Source organism: Oncorhynchus mykiss, chromosome 2 (genome assembly GCF_013265735.2).
Source record: "Oncorhynchus mykiss isolate Arlee chromosome 2, USDA_OmykA_1.1, whole genome shotgun sequence".
Taxonomy (NCBI): domain Eukaryota; kingdom Metazoa; phylum Chordata; class Actinopteri; order Salmoniformes; family Salmonidae; genus Oncorhynchus; species Oncorhynchus mykiss.
Window position 1 is genome coordinate 61456969 of NC_048566.1, and position 14791 is coordinate 61471759.

General features: G+C 40.4%; 1 protein-coding gene across 7 annotated transcripts in view; it reads right to left on the minus strand.

The window, feature by feature from the left end:
- LOC110493282 (CCR4-NOT transcription complex subunit 2) overlaps positions 1–7334 on the minus strand; it is a 28088-nt gene extending 20754 nt beyond the window's left edge. For 5 of the 7 annotated variants that reach the window (XM_021567577.2, XM_021567574.2, XM_021567560.2 and 2 more), the window contains exons 1-2: positions 7181–7334; positions 5554–5733 (exon numbers count right to left, since the gene is read on the minus strand). In XM_021567577.2, the coding sequence (XP_021423252.2) occupies positions 5554–5721 (168 nt within the window). In that variant the 5' untranslated portion in view covers positions 5722–5733; positions 7181–7334. Of the gene's footprint in view, positions 1–5553; positions 5734–6972; positions 7140–7180 lie in introns of those variants that run through there. The other 2 variants (XM_021567552.2, XM_021567545.2) reach the window with 2 other exon arrangements.
- Positions 7335–14791: the final 7457 nt, after the last annotated feature.

A 14791-nucleotide genomic window follows, 5' to 3' on the forward strand; every position in this document is an offset into this window, starting at 1 on the left:
TGCAAACCGTAGTCTGGCTTTTTTATGGAGGTTTTGGAGCAGTGGCTTCATCCTTGCTGAGAGCCCTTCAGGTTATGTCGATAAAGGACTCGTTTTACTGTGGATATAGATATTTCTGTACCCGTTTCCTCCAGCATCTTCACAAGGTCCTTTGCTGTTGTTCTGGGATTGATTTGCACTTTTCGCACCAAAGTACATTCATCTCTAGGAGACAGAACACGTCTCCTTCCTGAGCGGTATGACAGCTGCGTGGTCCCATGGTGTTTATACTTGCGTACTGTTGTTTGTACAGATGAACGTGGTACCTTCAGGCGTTTGGAAATTGCTCCCAAGGGTCAACCAGACTTGTGGAGGACTACAATTTTTTTCTGGGGTCTTAGCTGATTGCTTTTGATTTTCCCATGATGTCATGCAAAGAGGCACTGAGTTTGAAGGTAGGCCTTGAAATACATCCACAGGTACACCCCCAATTGACTAAAATGATGTAAATTAGCCTAGCAGAAGCTTCTAAAGCCATGACAACTTTCTGGAATTTTCCAAGCTGTTTAAAGGCACAGTCAACTTAGTGTATGTAAACTTCTGACCCACTGGAATTGTGATACAGTGATAATGATACAGTGAAGTGAAATAATCTGTCTGTAAACAATTGTTGGAAAAATTACTTGTCATTCACAAAGTAGATGTCCTAACCGCCTTGCCAAAACTATAATTTGCTAACAAGAAATTTGTGGAGTGGTTGAAAAACGAGTTTTAATGACTCCAACCTAAGTGTTTGTAAACAAAAGAGAAGGAACCGGACACATCTGCTGACCCCGTCATGTTGGCGGGATAACCACTGTCGTTTTCCTTTATTGGCTCTGCTTTCTAAAAAGTAGATGTGCATTTGTGCTACCAGCACTGCGTCAGAGAGGGTGTTCAGCACAGCAGGGAACATAGTTACCTCTCTACGGTCTTCACTGAAGCCCGACATAGTAAACATGCTGGTGTTTCTTAATCAGAACCTTAGAGCCTAACTTTGGCGAGTGCTATAGCCTATGATAGTGAACTGAAACAATAACCGTTTTCGGCAAACAAGCACCTTAAACTTTGAGCCCAATACTTTTATTATTTTCCATTGTGCTTATTTTTATTTACATAATTAGAAGTGTCTTATTTATTCCTCATGCGTGTTCCCCATTCAAACGGGAAAAAAAGAGAATATACGAACATTCCAATATGAAAGCCTAAGTAGCCTACAGGCACTATTTGTCACAATGCTGGTTTTGGTTGCATTCAGAAAAAATAAAAACCATAAACAAAATTGTGTGTAAGCTAAATCATAACAGCTTAATCATTATATAATGGTGATGTTTAGCCTGCCCAATTTCACACATACAGTGGAGCAAAAAAGTATTTAGTCAGCCACCAATTGTGCAAGTTCTCCCACTTAAAAAGATGAGGCCTGTAATTTTCATCATAGGTACACTTCAACTATGACAGACAAAATGAGAAAAAAAATCCAGAAAATCACATTGTAGGATTTTTAATGAATTTATTTGCAAATTATGGTGGAAAATAATGTATAAAAAAATAGTTGAAGTGTACCTATGATGAAAATTACAGGCCTCTCATCTTTTAAAGTGGGAGAACTTGCACAATTGGTGGCTGACTAAATACTTTTTTGCCCCACTGTATAGGCAATTACACTGCGACAAGAAATGGTGTATGCCTTTTTCACACCAATGTTTTTTTTCTACATCATTAATATAGTGGAATCATGCAGCCCATATATGTTGATTTCATTAGACATTAAGGTTTGTATCATTCACAACTAAAGTTGCCAAATAACTCAAAGTCAAGCATTTAACCCGTTTCAAATGATCACTTTTAAAGCTGAACACAGAATAACCTCTCCATGTGCGCACTAGCTCAGAAAAATATCCTTAATTTCGAATTTCTTTCAGCGAGGTTCAATTATATTCTTACAATAAAATCATATAAATATGAAGAAGTGCCATTATTTTGGATTATAATGTTTCGTAGGAAACACCTGCCTAAAATATTGTGGTGTTATTGTGGTGTACAGGCAATTAAGTGGATTTATTACACTTTAGAATGTAGATATTTCAAAGGCACGCATCAGCAGCTTGCATGTGTGGATCCCCTTTATGTTAATTAACAGTCAATTACCATGAGACCGACAGTTATTTGCTTGACAATCACATGACCGCCACAGCCCTGGACGCGACGCTTTGCACGTCATTGTAAATAAGAATGTGTTCTTAACTTCTTGATGCGCCCGTCCCGTTAGCGGGATCATTTGTCAACATCCACTGAATTGCAGAGCGTCAAATTCAAATTAAATTACAAAAAATATTTAATTTTCATGAAATCACAAGTGCAATATAGCAAAACACAGCTTAGCTTGTTGTTAATCCACCTGGCATGTCAGATTTCAAAAAAACTTTTCGGCGAAAGCATACCAAGCGTTTATGTAAGGACATCTCTCTCAGCAGACAAAACATTACAAACAGCTAGCAGCAAAGTAGATTGGTCACGAAAGTCAGAAAAGCAATAAAATGAATCGCTTACCTTTGATGATCTTCGGATGTTTGCACTCACGAGACTCCCAGTTACACAACAAATGTTCCTTTTGATCCAAAAATATTATTTTTATATCCAAAATACCTCCATTTGGTTGGCGCGTTATGTTCAGAAATACACAGGCTCGAGCGGTCACGACGGGGCATACGAAAATTCCAAATAGTATCCGTAAAGTTCATAGAAACATGTCAAACATATTTTATAATCAATCCTCAGGTTGTTTTTACAATATATAATCAATAATATTTCAACCGGACCTTAGCTTTTTCAATAGGAGTGAGAGAGAAAGTGTCTGCTCCACTCTGTTGGAGCATGCAAAACGCTGCTGGCACCCAGACATTCACTGATGCGATGTGATCTTTCTCGCTCATTTTTCAGAATAAAAGCCTGAAACTATGTCTAAAGACTGTTCAGACCAGAAAAGTATGGTTGATATCCCTTCCCTTGGAAGGCATGCAATGGAACAGGGAGCTTTCAAAATAAGAGGCACTTCCCAGTTGGATTTTCCTCAGGTTTTCGCCTGCAATATCAGTTCTGTTATACTCACAGACAATATTTTGACAGTTTCGGAAACTTTAGAGTGCTGCAGGGATGGTTGTTCTTCTGGAAGGTTCTCCCACCTCAACGGAGGAACTCTAGAGCTCTGTCATAGTGACCATCGGGTTCTTGGCCACCTCCCTGACCAAGGCCATTCTCCCCCGATTGCTCAGTTTGGCTGGCCGGCCAGCTCCAGGAAGAGTCTTGGTGGTTCCAAAATTCTTCCATTTAAGAATGATGGAGGCCACTGTGTTCTTGGGGACCTTCAATGCTGCAGAAATGTTTTGGCACACTTCCCTTGCCTCGCCACAATCCTGTCTCAGAGCTCTATAGACACTTCCTTTCGACCTCAAGGCTTGGTTTTTGCTTTGACATGCAGTGTCAACTGTGGGACCTTATATAGACAAGTGTGTGCCTTGTCTATAAAAATGTCTAAACACTTGTTTTCGCTTTGTCATTATGTGGTCTTGTAACTTAGTTAGGCTTATACTTCAATATATATGCTAATGTATCAATCAATCATTAATTTGTTAATGTCATCACACAGCTTGTGTGTTAATGTCATCACACAGTTATTAATCGTCAGTAAAAATAATATTGTAATTTAACAGCACCTGTTTGTCACTCATAATACTCACAAAATGATTGCTCCTATACCCTCCTTTTTTCTGAACATAAATATAAATGCAACATGTAAAGTGTTGGTCCCATGTTTCATGAGCTGAAATAAAAGATCCCAGAAATGATCCATACACGCAAAAATTGTATTTCTCTAAAATGTGTTTTTATCTTTGTTCGTGAGCATTTCTCCTTTCCAAAATAATCCATCCACCTGACAGGTGTGGCATATCAAGAACCCGATTAAACAGCAAGATCATTACACAGGTACACCTTGTGCTGGGGAAAATAATTGGCCATCCTAAAATGTTCAGCTGTGTCACACAACACAATGTCACAGATGTCTCAAGTTGAGGGAGCGTGTAATTGACTACCTGCCACCCCAGTTTCACGTAAAGACTGCAAGGGTTGAGGGAATAGGTGATGTTTTTCCTCAACAAATTAGTGATTTTGATTAACAGAACTTTTCAGTCAGAGAAACAAGAAAGAAACGAAATGGTTAAAAAGATGTTGCTGCTTCAGCACAAACAGTGTGATAAACATAGCTGTGCGGTGGTGCCTTTTCACTGAATCAGGGAGGAGAGAGACAACGTATGCCAGTCACTCACTATAAAAAAATATATACATATATTTTTTAAATTACACAGCGTAGCCATCAGATTCCCTCGAGTCATTTGTGTCATAATTATTTAATCAAACAGTGCACTTAAAGCGTCAGACAATCTCAAGGCATATAGTTGATTTTATTCAAACACATAGGGTGTGTCTATATATTGAAAAATACACGTTTAAAAATGTCGACAAGCAGACGACCAATTTGTCACATTTGTCACATTTTTGCAGTATTACTTTAGTGCCTTGTTGCAAACAGGATGCATGTTTTGGAATCTTTTTTAATTCTGTACAGGCTTCCTTCTTTTCACACTGTCCATTAGGTTAGTATTGTTGAATAACTACAATGTTGTTGATCCATCCTCAGTTCTCTCCTATCACAGCCATTAAACTCTGTAACTGTTTTAAAATCACTACTGGCCTCATGGTGAAATATCTGAGCAGTTTCCTTCTTCTCCGGCAACTGAGTTAGGAATGACACCTGTATCTTTGTAGTGACTGGGTGTTTTGATACACGACCTAAAGTGTAATGAATAACTTCACTATGCTCAAAGGGATATTCAATGTCTGCATTAACTGCGATGCAGTTACATATCAGGATATTATTTTTGACGACATAGCGTTTCATATCATTGTGACAATATCGCAATATTATTTTTTGCGCTAGTTGGCTGTACTTGCACCAAAACTCCAGGATCTTTCCTTCACAGCTTGTTCTCCATCTTATTTTTAAATAGGGAGACTATTTGTTTTCAGCCCTTTTATTTCCATGACTGATCAAAACTCGTTTTTCTCATGGCTCTTTTGTCCCTCTGCAGCAGACATACAGTATGGTGAGCAATATGCTTGGAACATTTAAAAAATAAAAAATAAATCACAGTATTGAATCGCAATACATCTATAATCATAACACATCGTAACGGCACCTAGGTATCGTGACAATATCAAATAATCAGGGCCCTGGCAAAACAGACATGTGTGAAAATACCCTCAAATCTGTCCTGTCTCGACATATGAAACATTTGATCTCAATTCCAAAACGCTGGAGTATAGAGCCACATTAAATGTTTTAGCTTCGCAGTCCAAATAAACACAGAGGGTAGTGTAGGATAATGGAGTAACCTAAATCGCACTAAATATGACAAAATATGCATAAACAGATTGAAATTATAGAAGAAACATGTGAAAATGTTTTGTACTTACTTCAAGTTCAAAGGGAGCTGTACTAGGGACGTGTGATCGAGCAGACAGAGCGCTTAAGTCTTTGTCCGACCTATGTGAGAACGGCAACGGCTGGCTGTAGTACATGCCCTCATCAGGGTAGTCACTTTCGACCCCCTCTACAAACTTCTTTCTCGTAGCACTGAACATTCCGTTTGTCACCTGCAAAAGTGAGATGAAAGAAGAGGTTTTACTATTTCAACTCCAAAAAGGCTTTCTCAACCAGCATGCCTGCATCCATTTATTGACAAAACATTGTTCATATCAGTTTTTTTTTTAAACTATCATGGACAGGACTGGAGTGAAACACAACAGTTATGCAGGAGCCTACAGTTAGTCCGATGACGATGATCTACTAGACTTTCAGTTTCAACTACTCCAACCTCACCACCAGACAACTACACACCCACACACATTGCACAATGTGCTCATATAGCAAAACAATTACAATCACTTTTAAAAAGTGTTGATTTCCCACTGTTTCATTGCATTGGTCAACATACAAAAACTGTGTGCATCTGTGCAACATTGCCTCAGCACAATTCAACAAGCTTCTGCTCAGGTGCCTCTTAAGTTCACAACCGATTCCAGTTATTCTCCACACCAAATGTTGCTTCAATCTAAGAACCCTCTGATACTCTCTCACCTTGTGAACATGGAGACATAGCTATTAATATTTAAATGACCTAAATGACCTAAATGACACATTCATTATTTCCACATTGAATGGGGTCATCTCTGACACTGGTGTCAAAACTAGGAAGATGCTTGTTGTGCTAGCAAGATGCTTGCTGCCAGTTTAGTAGTGGAGCCTCAGGGGGAAGAGTATCAACATGAACATGCCACATTATATTTAGTGTAACTTAGTTGGCTAACTAGCTAAACAGCCACCCACTCTCGCGTGACTGGATACATTGGTTGTTTATCTTTTGGCTTCAGCATGTTGTGGCTAACACAGTTAGGTAGCTAATCAAGACATAAATATCTAAATAGCTATCTAACCTATCAAGTTAAGCGAGCAGAATCGAGGGACGCAAAAAAATATGGACCGGTTGCAGGAGAGATAACTCTCGAGAAACGAAGGGGTCCGGCAAGGTGGCTTGGTGTGCCGGTGTAATGCAATGGAATTTGAGTCATGCATGTGGGTCACAGGACTCAGACAAGCGAGCTAGCTAACGCTATAGCTATTAACTAGCTAACGTTAGTAACGCCAGTTGATTGTTTATGTCCTAGCTAGCTAAATTGAGCTAACTAGCTACCAATACAACGTAAGTCTGATTATAAGTTTGCTTCAACAACTAGCCGTGACAGCCCTTGTCAGGCAGTCTGTTTGCCCATAGGTAGTGATGTGCAGGTTGGGCCTACTTTGCCTCCTATCCACTTCCCAATCCCAGTAGCTACCTCTCGGTCTCAATTCACGCTAGCGGCCACACAGACAAAAACAGAAGACCATTCGAATTGAAATCCACGAACCGGTCCAAAACATACCGAACGGCAAGGACTACAAAGATGAATGTGTTGTGATGTAACGATTTGATTCGGACCAAACGGGTTTATATTTGGGTGGGGGGAGGGTGGAAATTAAAAAAAAAAAAAAAAAAAACCTCACCGCATTAATTTCCCTTCTGCTCGTAGATCCAAGATGGCTGTGTATTCTACAATCGAGAGTCCTGGGTGAATAGCCTTTACCCTCTGACCTCTCTGCAACCTAATCATTTCCGCACACAAATGATGAACGTTCTACTAATGTGGGTACAACGTGGCTAATACTCAGAATGTATTTGAATAGTCAGCAATGTTGTTTTTGTAGTTACATATATTGTTGTGGGAACTCACCTCACTAATCTGTAGTAGACAATGATCAGTGCATCAACAAACTCAGTAGGTAAACAAAACAAGCCACTCCCACTTCGGTCATTTTCAAAACATAGAGGTTTGGCAATGAACCCTCGGAATGATATCACAGTAGTAGTAGCCTAGATATATGGTATCACCATATCATATTGATATGTGTCACTCACTAGCTACGAATCACCGTCACCTATGCCATTAAAGGATTTAAAAAGTGTTGCCACTTATTTATATTTATAACATTTTAAAGCAGGCTAGACAACAAAATTCAGCCACAAGGCAGATTTTTGTCCGAGCCTGGGTGCCAGAACATAATTAGATTTTTTTATATATATTTTTAATGTCAGTAGGCAAGTATTTACAATGACGGTCTATCGTGGCCAAACCCAGACGACGCTGGGCCAATTGTGCACCCCCCCCCCCCCCCCCCAAAAAAATATGATATTGGAAAATAACAATAATTTCATGCCTTGCTTACATTGAGACACGATCATGTCTATTTTTTGGTGGGAATACTTGGAAACAGATGTTCTATTTTTTTTTAAATACTTTACTGAATTCCTGGTGATCTTCTTCAATTCAATTTACTTATTTTTTTTTGTTGCCAACCCCTCTTTTAAAGCATCTGCCAGTATTCTTATTGTTCATCATCATTCCATTGTTCTATCTATGTGGTATGCATGACACATTGTATCAACTCATCTGTGCTATAGGCCTATCGGTTAAGAGCATATTGGATAACAAATGTTGTCCTCTCCAATATATCTACAGTATTACATTCTATGGAGGGACCACCATATTGCCCACATTTTCTCCTTCTTCAGTCAGTACTGTATTTCTGCCTGTCAGAAGCCACCAGATGAAGAGTAATGTGCTGCATAGAGGAGGGCTGGAGATAGAATTTCTTCAGTGTACAACACAAAACAAAATCCAGAATAGAGCCGTTCTACATCCACCTAAAAGGAAGCGATTCCCAAACCTTCCATAACAAAGCCATCACCTACAGAGAGATTAACCTGGAGAAGAGTCCCCTAAGCAAGCTGGTCCTGGGGCTCTGTTCACAAACACAAACAGACCCCACAGAGCCCCAGGACAGCAACACAATTAGACCCAACCAAATCATGAGAAAACTCAAATATAATTACTTGACACATTGGAAAGAATTAACAAAAAAACAGAGAAAACTAGAATGCTATTTGACCCTAAACAGAGAGTACACAGTGGCAGAATACCTGACCACTGTGACTGATCGAAACTTAAGGAAAGCTTTGACTATGTACAGACTCAGTGAACATAGCCTTGCTATTGAGAAAGGCCGCCGTAGGCAGACCTGGCTCTCAAGAGAAGACAGACTATGTGCCCACTGCCCACAAAATTAGGTAGAAAATGAGCTGCACTTCCTAAGCTCCTGCCAAATGTATGACCATATTAGAGACATATATTTCCCTCAGATCACACAGAATTCAAAAAACAAACCCAATTTTGATAACCTCCCATATCTACTGGGTGAAATACCATAGTGTGCCATCACAGTAGCAAGATTTGTGACCTGTTGCCACAAGAAAATGTCAACCAGTGAAGAAAAAACACCGTTGTAGATACAACCCATATTTATGTTTATTTATTTTCCCTTTTGTACTTTAACTATTTGCACATCGTTACAACACGGTATATACCCATAATATCACATTTGAAATGTTTTTATTCTTATGGAACTTCTGTGTAATGTTTACTGTTAATTTTTAGTGTTTATTTCACTTGTATTTATTATCTACTCCACTTGCTTTGGTAATGTTAACATTTGTTTACCATGCCAATAAAGCCGTTAAATTGAATTAAATTGATAGAGCATGCCCTGACCAGCTGGCAAGTGTCTTCACTGACACTTATCCCTGACCCGGTTTGTAATACCAACTTGTTTCAAACAGACCAGCATAGTCCCTGTGCCTAAGAACAGCAAGGTAACCTGCTTTGAAAGGCTGCACTGACATCTGTAGCCATGAAATGCTTTGAAAGGCTGGTCATGGCTTACATCAACGCCATCATCCCAGATACCCTGGGCTGACTCCAATTCACATATTGCCCCAACAGATCCACAGATGACGCAATGTCTATTGCAATCCACACTGCCCTCAACCGCTTGGATTAAAGGAATACCTACATGAGAATGCAGTTCATTGACTACAGCTCAACATTCAACACCATTGCCCCTCCAAGCGCATCAACAAGATCAAGGACCCTGGGACTGAACACCTTTTGCAACTGGATCCTGGACTTCCTGATGGCTGTCCCGAGGCGGTGAGGGAAGGCAACAACAAATCCGCCACAGTGACCCTCAACACGGGGGCCCATCAGGGGTGTGTGCTTCCTGTACTCCCTGTTCAGCCACAACTGTGTGGCCACGCACAACTCCAACACCATCTTCAATTGGTAGGACTGATCAACAATGACGATGAGTCAGCCTATAGGGAGGAGGTCCTGGCACCACACTGCCAGGACAACAACCTCTCCCTCAACGTCAGCAAGACAAACAAGCATGCCTTCACGCACATCAATGAGTCTGTAGTGGAGCGGGTCGAGAGCTTCAAGTTCCTCGGTGTCCACTTCACTAAGGAATTAACATGGTCCACAGACAACCACACATATTTGAAGAGGGCACAACAGCGTCTCTTCCCCCTCAGGAGTCTGAAAAGATTTGACATGGGCTCTCGGATCCTCAAAAAGATCTACAGCTGCTCCATTGAGATTATCTTGACTGGCTGCATCACCACTTAGTATAGCAACTGCAAGGTTTACACCTTTATTTAATCTTTATTTAACTAGGCAAGTCAGTTAAGAACACATTCTTATTTTCAATGACGGCGTAGGAACGGTGGGTTAACTGCCTTGTTCAGGGGTAGAACGACAGATTTTTACCTTGTCAGCTCGGGGATTCAACCTTGCAACCTTACAGTTAACTAGTCCAACGCTCTAACCAGCTGCCTCTCATTGCACTCCACGAGGAGCAAATGCAGTAAGCCAAGGTAAGTTGCTAGCTAGCATTAAACCTATCTTATAAAAAACAATTAATCAATCAATCATAATCACTAGTTAACTACACATGGTTGATGATATTACTAGTTTATCTAGCGTGTCCTGTGTTGCATATAATCGATGCGGTGCGTATTCGTGAAAAAGGACTGTCGTTGCTCCGATGTGTACCTAACCATAAACATCAATGCCTTTCTTAAAATCAATACACAGAAGTATATATTTTTAAACCTGCATACTTAGCTAAAAGAAATCCAGGTTAGCAGGCAATATTAACCAGGTAAAATTGTGTCACCTCTCTTACGTTCATTGCACGCAGAGTCAGGGTATATGCAACAGTTTGGGCCACCTAATTTGCCAGAATTTTACGTAATTATGACATAACATTGAAGGTTGTGCAATGTAACAGGAATATTTAGACTTATGGATGCCACCCATTAGATAAAATACGGAACGGTTCCGTATTTCACTGAAAGAATAAACGTCTTGTTTTCGAGATGATAGTTTCCGGATTCGACCATATTAATGACCTAAGGCTCGTATTTCGGTGTGTTATTATGTTATAATTAAGTCTATGATTTGATAGAGCAGTCTGACTGAGCGATGGTAGGCACCAGCAGGCCTGTAAGCATTCATTCAAACAGCACTTTCGTGCGTTTTGCCAGCAGCTCTTCGTTGTGCTTCAAGCATGTGGCTGGTGTAACCGATGTGAAATGGCTAGCTAGTTAGCGGGGTGCGCACTAATAGCGTTTCAAATGTCACTCGTTCTGAGACTTGGAGTAGTTCCCCTTGCTCTACAAGGGCCGCGGATTTTGTGGAGCGATGGGTAACGCTGCTTCGAGTGTGGCTGTTGTCGATGTGTTCCTGGTTCGAGCCCAGGTAGGAGTGAGGAGAGGGACGGAAGCTATACTGTTACACTGGCAATGCTAAAGTGCCTATAAGAACATCCAATAGTCAAAGGTATATGAAATACAAATGGTATAGAGAGAAATAGTCCTATAACTGCTATAATAACTACAACCTAAAACTTCTTACCTGGGAATGTTGAAGACTCATGTTAAAAGGAACCACAAGCTTTCATATGTTGTCATGTTCTGAGCAAGGAACATATTGCACTTTTACTTTCTTCTCCAACACTTTGTTTTTGCATTATTTAAACCAAATTGAACATGTTTCATTATTTATTTGAGGCTAAATTGATCTTATTGATGAATTAAAATAAGTTAAAATAAGTGTTCATTCAGTATTGTTGTAATTGTCATTATTACAAATACATTTAAAAAATCTGCCGATTAATCGGTACCAACTTTTTTTGGTCCTCCAATAATCGGTATCGGTATCGGCGTTGAAAAATCATAATCGGTCGACCTCTAGTGGTGAGTATGGCCCAGTACATCACTGGGGCTGAGCTCCCTAGCATCCAGGACTTCTGTACTAGGCAGTGTCAGATGAAAGCCCCAAAAATGGTCAACAACTCCAACCACCAAAGCCAGGGACAATCAACTAGATTCACAATTTTTTGACTGCAAATTGACGGCAAGAAGCTAAAACAGATATAATGTTTGACTAAAACATAATAATTTCAAACGTTGCTTACGTTTGTATACGATCACGTGTCTCTCTAGTATGCGTGGGAATACTTGGGAACAGATTTCTTAAATAAAAATCATGTGGAGCTGAATTCCTGGTGTCTTTGATGTCCAACAATGAACATTTTACACACATGTTTGACTTTATTTTGAAAACATTTTAATTATATTTTTTTGCTCTGAAAACTTGGGGGCCCAAATAAAACCACCCGCGTACCAAATTCAGCCAGCGAGCCACCAGTAGGGGAACTCAGCCATATACTGTTCTGTCTGCTATCGCATGGCAAGCAGTACCAGTGTGCCAAGTCTAAAACCAATAGGACTCTGAACAGTTTCTACTCCCAAGCCATAAGACTGATAAACAAGGCTGCTAAATAGCTAATCAAATGGCTACCCGGAATACCTGCATCGACCCTATTCTGAACTAACTCTATGCACACATACTGGATTCTACCCACACACATACTACATATGCACACATAACACACACGCGCGCACACACACACACACACACACACACACACACACACACACACACACACACACACACACACACACACACACACAAACACTTTCACACTCACCACATACACTGCTGCTACAGCTCAATCTATTATCTGTTCTGTTGCCAAGTCACTTTAACCCTACCTATGTGTACATAGCTACCTCAATTACCTCGTACCCCTGCACATCGACTCAGTACTGGTACTTCCAGTATATAGCCATGTCATTTTGAATCTTTATTGTCATTCATTATTTGACTGTGTATTCATTCCTGGTGTCAATATTTCTATTTCTATTTGACATTTCTTTATCTCCATCTTTAACTCTGTATTCTTGGATATGGACATGTAAGTAAGCATTTTACTGTTAGTCTACACCTGTTGCTTTCCAAGCATGTAACAAATTACATTTGATTTGATTTGATTGATTTGGTAAGGGACATTATATTCTTGCCCTTTATCTGGTTGGAAAATATACCCTAATAAAGGTACAGGAGATTGTACTAACGAGACAGCAGATGATACCACCTTCCAGCTCGCAGAGAATTACGTGACATGGTTATGTAACTGAATGTGGTTCCCATGCACATGGTGCAGTAAGTACAAATGAAATCACATGTGACCAAAAGCAAGCTCAAACTCACACTACAGTACGAAATCCGGCTCTGATTAAATCCCACCTTAATCTTCTTAAAAAAGGAAATTAAACAGAATCAAAGAACATTTCCTAGAAGCTCATTTTAGCACCAGCCACCAGCTGTGGCTTGGTTCCACAGTATGTATCCATAGCCCCTGCTGGATAAAAACAGAGTTAGGTTTTCGCTGGTGAACAGCCTTCATTGTGTTTTTGCTGGTGACCAGCCTTCATTGTGTTTTTGATGGTCACCAGTGTACCATCATACAGTGCATTCGGAAACATTTTGTTACGTTACAGCCTTATTCTAAAATGGATAAAAACGTTTTTCCCCTTATCAATCTACACACAATAGCCAATAATGACAAAGCAAAAACTTTTTTTTTTTTTACATTTTGCAAATAAAATTTAAAAAAACAGAAATATTACATTTACTTAAGAATTCAGACCCTTTACTGAGTACTTTGTTGAAGCACCTTTGGCAGCAATTACCGAATTGAGTATTCTTGGGTATTACACTACAAGCTTGGCACACCTGTTTTTGGGGAGTTTCTTACATTCTTCGCTGCAGATCCTCTCAAGCTCTGTCAAGTTGGATAGGGAGTGGAACTACTTTCAAGTGTCTTCAGAGATGTTTGATCGGGTTCAAGTCCGGGCTCTGGCTGGGCCACTCAAGGACATTCAGAGACTTGTCCAGAAGCCACTCCTGTGTTGTCTTGGCTGTGTGCTTAGGGTCGTTGTCCTGTTGGAAGGTTAACCTTCTCCCCAGTCTAATGTTCTGAGGACTCTGGAGCAGGTTTTCATCAAGGATCTTACTGTACTTTGCTCCATTCATCTTTCCCTCGATCCTGTCGATCCTGATGAGTCTCCCAGTCCCTGCTGCTGAAAAACATCCCCACAGGATGATGCTGCAACCACCATGCTTCACCGATGGTGCCAAGTTTCCTCCAGTTGTGACGTTTGGCATTCAGGTCAAACAATTCAATCTTGGTTTCATCAGACCAGAGAATCTTGTTTTGCATGGTCTGAGAGTCCTTTAGGTGCCTTTTGGCAAACTCCAAGAGGGCTGTCATGTTCCTTTTACTGAGGAGTGGCTTCAGTCTGGCCACTCTACAATAAAGGCCTGCTTTGTGGAGTGCCGCGGAGATGGTTGTCCTTCTGGAAGGTTCTTCCACCTCCACAGAGGACCTCTGGAGCTCTGTCAATGTGACCATCGGGTTCTTGGTCTCCTCCCTGACCAAGGCCCTTTTCACCCGATTGCTCAGTTTGGCCGGGCGGCCAGCTCTAGGAAGAGTCTTGGTGGTTCCATACTTCTTCTATTTATGAATGATGGAGGCCACTGTGTTCCTAAGGACCTTCAATGCTGCATACATTTTTTTGAACCCTTACCCAGATCTGTGCCTTGCCACACGGTCAATTCCTTCGACCTCATGGCCTGGTTTTTGCTCTGACATGCACTGTCAACATATAGACAGGTGTGTGCCTTTCCAAATCATCTCCAATCAATTGAATTTACCACAGCTGGACTCCAAGAAAGTTGTAGAAACATCTCAAGGATGATCAATGGAAACAGCAAAGGGTCTGAATACTTATGTATAAAAGGAATTTCAGTT